The sequence below is a fragment of the Peromyscus californicus genome, unplaced genomic scaffold (genome assembly GCF_007827085.1).
Source record: "Peromyscus californicus insignis strain IS unplaced genomic scaffold, ASM782708v3 Scaffold_11__1_contigs__length_118956290, whole genome shotgun sequence".
Taxonomy (NCBI): Eukaryota; Metazoa; Chordata; class Mammalia; order Rodentia; family Cricetidae; genus Peromyscus; species Peromyscus californicus.
In genome coordinates, this window is record NW_026294402.1 from 9,491,217 (window position 1) to 9,498,046 (window position 6,830).

General features: G+C 41.2%; 1 protein-coding gene across 4 annotated transcripts in view; it reads left to right on the forward strand.

Moving 5' to 3' along the window:
• Positions 1-5,935, forward strand: part of Ccdc82 (coiled-coil domain containing 82) — a 41,721-nt gene extending 35,786 nt beyond the window's left edge. For 3 of the 4 annotated variants that reach the window (XM_052752202.1, XM_052752228.1, XM_052752210.1), the window contains one exon: positions 5,750-5,935. In XM_052752202.1, coding sequence (XP_052608162.1) covers positions 5,750-5,935 — 186 coding nt within the window. Of the gene's footprint in view, positions 1-736; positions 2,021-5,749 lie in introns of those variants that run through there. The other variant, XM_052752219.1, reaches the window with a different exon arrangement.
• The last annotated feature ends 895 nt before the right edge of the window (positions 5,936-6,830 follow it).

Here is a 6,830-nt window from a genome sequence, read left to right on the forward strand (position 1 = left end):
TAGCTAACCAGCTTTCCAAACATGTGCTTCAAATGAGGTCAGTCCTCTGCTCCCAAATCTTTGGCAGCATCACATTACCTATCGAATCTGCTCAACCCATAGCCTAGTATTTCATAGTTTTTATTCTCTGACCTCAATCTCTTTCTCTAAGATGGCATCAGATTATTGTCCATTCCCATGCTCCCTTGTCATGGTATGGCTGGATGAACTGTTAATGTCCGGGGCTAGGGGAAGAACACTTTGCCACTAAACTTTTGCCTATCAAATATTTTTGTCCAGAACAACTTAAATGTCACACTTTCCTAGTCACCTAAACTACCGATGGTGATGGTTTCTCTTCTGAGCCCTCACAGCAATGATGCTGGTTGTCTTGGTGTCTTGTGTTAGAGATAGAGAAAGTGTCTTTTAAAGCTCTGCCCCTCAATGGTCATTAGTAGGAAACTGTTTGCTTACATACACATCTATTCTATAAGTATGTGTTGGATTAGCTACTGAATTACTATATTCATGCTATGATTTACAATTATAACTTATATGAGATATGAAATTAATCACATTATTATTTTAATTTTTCCCAATGCTTTCTGAGTTAGAAATGCTTATTTGAAATAGAGCTTCAATTCATAATTAAGTGATTTTTGTCCCCACTTTCCATTAGATGTGTGTTTTAGTAGCTAGAAAGGTCTGTCTTATTTGTTGTTGTGAGTAAAATGACTAATGTCTGTTGTATATGCAGAAATACGATGAACTGGAAGACGATCTCAATTCTGCAGATTATTTTCAAGATGAGAAGTTTGAATTATAGCATGTTTCCTTCAGAGAAGATTTTATAAGTTTCTATTGATGTGAAGATCATGAGCTTTATTTCTCTGTATCATGTGACATTTGTTGTATATTCTATGTGTATCTTTGTGGCAAAATATCTTGTTTATATGCTCATCTGATTTTCATGAAATGCCACAGTAAAGTCTAATAAAGCCTCATAGATGTACATGGAGAACCTCAGCTTTGTGGTACAAAAATCCATCAGTGTATTTTAGTCATGTATTGACACTTTTCTCATACATGACCTGCAGTGGAATATGCTATCATGTCACATCAGTTTAGTAGAAATAGGCTGTATTAAAATATATTTGGACTGGCCTGGAGATGGCTCAGTCAGTAGAGCACCTTACAAGCATGAGGACCTGATTTCAGTCCTCAGAACCATATTTAAAGTAAAAGCCAGAGGCGATGGCATGTAGTTGTAATCTTTGCACTCGGGAAGCAAAGACGAGGCAGATCCCTGAGGCTCGTTAGTGAGGCAGCCAACCTACTCTCATGCCAGTGAGAGACCTTGTCTCAAAAAATACAATGAGTGGTGCTTGAAAATGTCATCCAAGGCTATCCTCTGAGCTCAGCATGCATGTAGATGTATATGTACATGTGCCCACACATGTGTGCAACCACACAAAGCACCTTCATACTCACATTATATATGCATGTGTGTATTCATATACAGTGAGACTCGTGCCTATATGTATGTATTGTTGCATCCCTTGGCAATATTAAATAATCTTCAGTAATAAATGTCTAATTGATGTCTCCTCAATCATTGAGCCATGAAGAAGCCTCAGACTACCATGCATTCATTATCCTAACCTTGGAATGAGACCATTGCTTCTCTACTGCAGGAGGAGGAGGAGTGTTTCCTTCTGCTAAAGTTTCCCTTATGAGCAGATGTCTCATCCTCAGAGTCTTTCAATCCTCACATTCAGGAAGAACTTCTTGATACATGTTTTCATTCTATGATGCTCTTTGTTGTTTCTATAGTTTTATTTGGAATATATTAAGGATTGAGATGTATTTTGTGATTTTTTTTAAACCATAACATTCTCTATGTAAATATATACATATGTGTACCAGTCTGAAGATCTCAGAGACAAGTTCAGCCAAAACACACTTCAAAAGCTTATTTTTGTGCCTACATTACTTTGCACATCCTAATTTTCCATAATACAATAAAGTGCTTTCAGAGTAAGCTGTGTATTCTGTTTCTTTAATTCTTAAAGATGAGACCTGTTCTTGTGTGGCATTTTATTTGCCTTTTTCTTACTGGAAAGTTGGTTGATCTTTGCTAGCTTCATATATTGTGTGATTCATGACATGTGCCTCCACATATATATTACATAAATCTATATTTTACCAAGAATTACCTAGAGATGAGTTTGTATTTTCTGCAGTATATTTCTATAAGTATCCTTATTGGTCTTTTAAGCTAGTTAGTAAAAAAAAAAAAGAAAAAGAAAAAGAAAAAACCAGGAAGTGCAAGGAAGCTGAGGCTAATGTTGAAGAGTGAATGACAGTTTTGAGGGGTGACGCAGACATTTCCATCACATGCCTACAGCTGTTCGGCTTTCTCTGGCGCATGGAGAACTACTACTTAACTCACTTCCAGAGAACAAAAATGAAGCCGTGTTCGACAAGTAAAGATGGAAGTGCAGTGTCTGAAGGGCAGCAAAGCAGAATCCGAGGAGAACTGAGGACTATCAGAAGGGGTCAAGAGCATGGGTGACTTGTGTAAAGGAAGGAAGAGGAAAAGGAAGACAGTGTTGACCTGCAGGCATCACTTCTTCATGGGACAAGTTTGAATCTCCTGTAAAGGCAGGCGGTTGTAACCAGACAGTTTAAAGTTTTTATTATTTTATAGCACTCAATTAGCTGTAAGGTAAAAGGACTAATAATCCTGGTGACTTATGGCAGTAGGTGACCTAGTTCCTAGGTTAGTCATGTTTCTGATTTGAAGCACTTTCCCAAATGCAGCAAAGGCTGGAGGGGATGAAGAAACAAACCAGAACGCAGAAAGAAGGAGTGGCTGGAAGAAACAATTCTTCCATAAGCAGTTGGGTGTAAATAACTGAATTTCCAGACTTGTCTGCTCTCATATTCAGGTATTTGTACCCAACACTTATTATTTGGGTAGTATAGGACCTGCTTGGACTCCAGAGTGGGCATGAAGGGTAGTGCATCCCTTAAGCTAGTCCAGCTTGTAATGTCACTCAACTTCTACATTAAGGCAGCAAGTGCTGTGGTTAAGAGAATCTGGGTCTGGAGAGTCCTGGTCTAACCTCCCAAATTATTGATGTGGAACAAATCATCTTGATAAGTCTTTATCTTCTAAGTGAGGAACTGGATAAAGCCAATAATATGTTTCTCCAGGAATGTTCATGTATTGAGATAATATATGTGAAGTGTGGACTTTAGATGTGATTTTTTTAAATAAGAAAAAATTATGTGCATAATAGAAGGATGTCAGTGATAAATGGCAACCAGAAATTACATGGCTGGGATGTGTACAGGTGAATATGTATAAAAGGGGACTGGAGAGATGGCTCAGCAGTGCATAGCATTGGCTGCTCTTGCACAGGACCTTGGTCCAGTTCCCAGCACCCAAGTGGTGCCTCACAACCATCTGTAATTCCAGTTCCAGGGGGATCCAATGCCCTCTTCTGGACTAAGTCAGTGCAGCACTGCACACATGTGGTACACATACACACATATAGGTAAAACATACCTAAAATTTTTTTTGTTAATACAAACAAAAGACACTCTAGACTAGAGTCCAGAGGACTGTCTTAATACTGGAATGTAGTATGGAAACCTGTATGCTGAAGTCTTGCTTCCCAAGCTTTTAATTTATGCTCCTGTCAAATTTACAAATGAGTGGTGGCTGGAGAGATGGCTCAGCAGCTAAAGGCACTTGCAATGCAAGTTTATTATCTGAGCTCAGTCCCTGGAACCCAGATAAAAGTGGAAGGATAGAACTTGATTCTGTACAGTTGTTCTCAGACTGAGTGCAACAGTACTCAGATATCATAAAAGAGAAAAAAATCCAGATGCCAGTGTTTATTATACAGTGTATACATGTATTGGAACAACACATAATACCCTAAAATCATAGACAATTTTATGTCAATTAAATTTTATCTCTATTTGGCAAATTTATCATTTTGATTTATAATTTATATTACTAGGAGTAGCTTATTTGGCCAAAGGCAGCACACTGTTAAAACCTATATTATCACAGGTTATTGAATGAGTGGTGTTTTTAGTTTAAATGCTACATAGTTTTCTTTTATTGGCTATAACTGCTAAATATGCCATTTTAGAAGTAGAAGTTAGGAGAAGCTGTTGTCTACTGAACACTCTTTAAAAATGAAATATCCAAGGTTCAAAAACCCTTCACTTTTTGTGATAGGATGTCTCCTGGTGACAGGAGTCTCCATTTCTGTTTTTCTTCTCTAACAAATATAGTGTCTCTCTTCTCCACATGAACAGAGAGGAAGTTGGCCTTGAAGAAGACAGGAAGAAAGAAGTATTATGTCCCCAAGAAAAGCCAGAGGTTTTACAGACTGAATGTAGTTGACTCAAAACTGATCTGGGATGCTGTAGAGTGGAATTATTTAAACAGAGTTAACATGATGGATTTGAGGAACTTCTGGAATTAGAGACACATTCAACATGTCTAAGTCAATATCCCCAAATCAAAAAGCCTGAAATCTGAAACACTTTGGAATCCAAGCATTTCAGATAAGATATAACCTGTCCTGTTTGATTGTGCCTGACTACATGTCCAACTTAACATCTCAGGACCTGTGAAAATAAAGTGGGCTACAGTAGGGGAGCCTGTAGGGGATGAGACTGTGGGTAAATTCAGTCTTGAGATACATTAATTTTGTTCGCTTCTGCCCATGACTCCTGTTCGAAGCAGGATCATACTTCTGAGATTCTAGAGTCTGTTAAGTGACTGAAGCTCTGTGTCCTGAGACCTCAGCTCCAAATGGCTTGTAAATTACAGCATTTGTGTTTTTGTTGGTCCCGACTTCCAATACTGTGCCCATCTTAATTTATTCTCTATAATTGATAAGCACACACAGATTTGTCCAGCCTGCTTCGATATTTTACAAACCACACCATCAGAATATAAGGAACCAAAACCTTGTTGCGTTATGGATGTTCTTGAAATCATGAAGTACATTATATATGCCAACCAGACAGCTACGGACAAGACACCTTCTTGTATTTGGTGAATTTTCAAAGGAAAACATTTCTCTTTTTTTCCTTCCAGGAGGTATTGGCAATATCAGTCTATTTATCCCTGCTGATTTGCTCATCACCTCCCAGCCTGTTGCCCAAACTCATTGGCCCACACCAGTGGGTCCCTTTAGGAGACAGCGGTGGACTTTCCTCTGCATCTCCTAGCACTCACTCACCAACTTCCTCAGTGTGTTAATGAGCTTTTCCGCCGTGCTCACCCAGCTCTTGCTGGGGTGCCCAGTGGTGTCGTTTACAGCTTATTGAAAACCGAAAATCATATCCTCAGGGGGGCGGGCTGCGGGCCTGGAAGGGGAAAAATACTCTCCCTGGCTGGGAATTTTCTTCAGCATTGAGAGCTGCTCACACATTTGCGAGGAGCCTGGGGGGGAATTTCCCCAGTCTTCCCCACACCGCAGCACCCAGGCTGAGGCTGAGCCCAGAGTCCGCTGTAGAGAGGCACGGTTTGGAGGGTTTGCCTCTTCAGCCACTGGGAGGCCTCTGCACTCCGTTCCCCGGCGCCTGGCTGCGATTACTCACTGGAGCAGCGGCACCAGCCTTCCACCAGGGAGCCGGAGCTCCCGCCCTCCTCCCCCATCTGCAGCCTGCTGGCTCCCTCTCTCCCTCTCTGTCTCACTCTCTCTCTCTCTCTCTTTCTCTCCCTCTCCTATCGCAGCACAATGAAAGCCTGTGTTTCGCCGTGAGTCTGAGGAGCGGGAGCCGGTGTCAGGAAAGCGCTCGGAACAGACCTGAAAGAGAAAGGAAAACACAAGCTACTTTTTTCTTCTTTTTTCCCTCATCTATAAAGCGAAGCAGTACAAGAGATAGAGCCACATTGCCTATGGGAGTCCAGACCCTGTGAGCCACTGGCCGGGGATGGAATGTACAAAAGTGGACAGAAAAGTGGCTGGACATGACTCGGTGCAATTTGCTGGAAGTTTGTAAGTTTGACCATCGCTTGTAAATTACTCTCGGAAGACTTTGTCTCTTGATACTGTGTTAGAATAGAACTGGCGGGTGAGGGATAAAAACCTCACTGGGAACGGGAAACAAAATGTGTTGAAGGAGCTCTCTCAGTAGCCAGCCACTTCAGAGTGCTTTCATTTAAAACTAAGAAAGCTAAGAGGGAATCGGGATTTCTGCCGGTGATTGGATTAGCTTGAAGAAAAGAGCATGGTCCTGAAGTCCAATTACAGACGTTGTTAAGACTGAAAAGCTGTCTCCTTTGGGGAGAAGACTGTACCCTACCGTGCCCCCCAGGAGGAGAGATCACCAACACCGGAGGGAGAGAAAGGGACGGAGAAACCAAGACAGTCTCCCTTGATTTCGTTCGCACAGTTTGAACATGACATCAGAAGCCTCAGGAAACAGCCCTGTTGTTTGCTTTTTAACCTAAGTAAAAGTGAAGGCTGCCGGTTACATAGACCAGGATAGAGATGTGTTTCTCTGCAGAAACACCCCCATAAATAATCTTCTGAAGCAACTAGGTGAGGGGGAGTCCGGGTCTCTATTAATGACTCTTTTGATGTCTTTTGCTATGCGTTTCTGCCTCTTCCTTGATGATCCCTGAATGCTTGAACTATCCCCTAGACTTTGTGTTTACAAAGTACCTGGAGGCTCTCCCCAGCCTGGTGGGGGAGAAAAAGATCAACTCTCTCCAACTTCTCCTGAGCTGTCAAATGCAATTAGAGTAAGTTGATCAGGGTTTGTTTCCAACTTCCCCTCTCCAATTGGTTTCTAATCTTTCTCCCCACCCT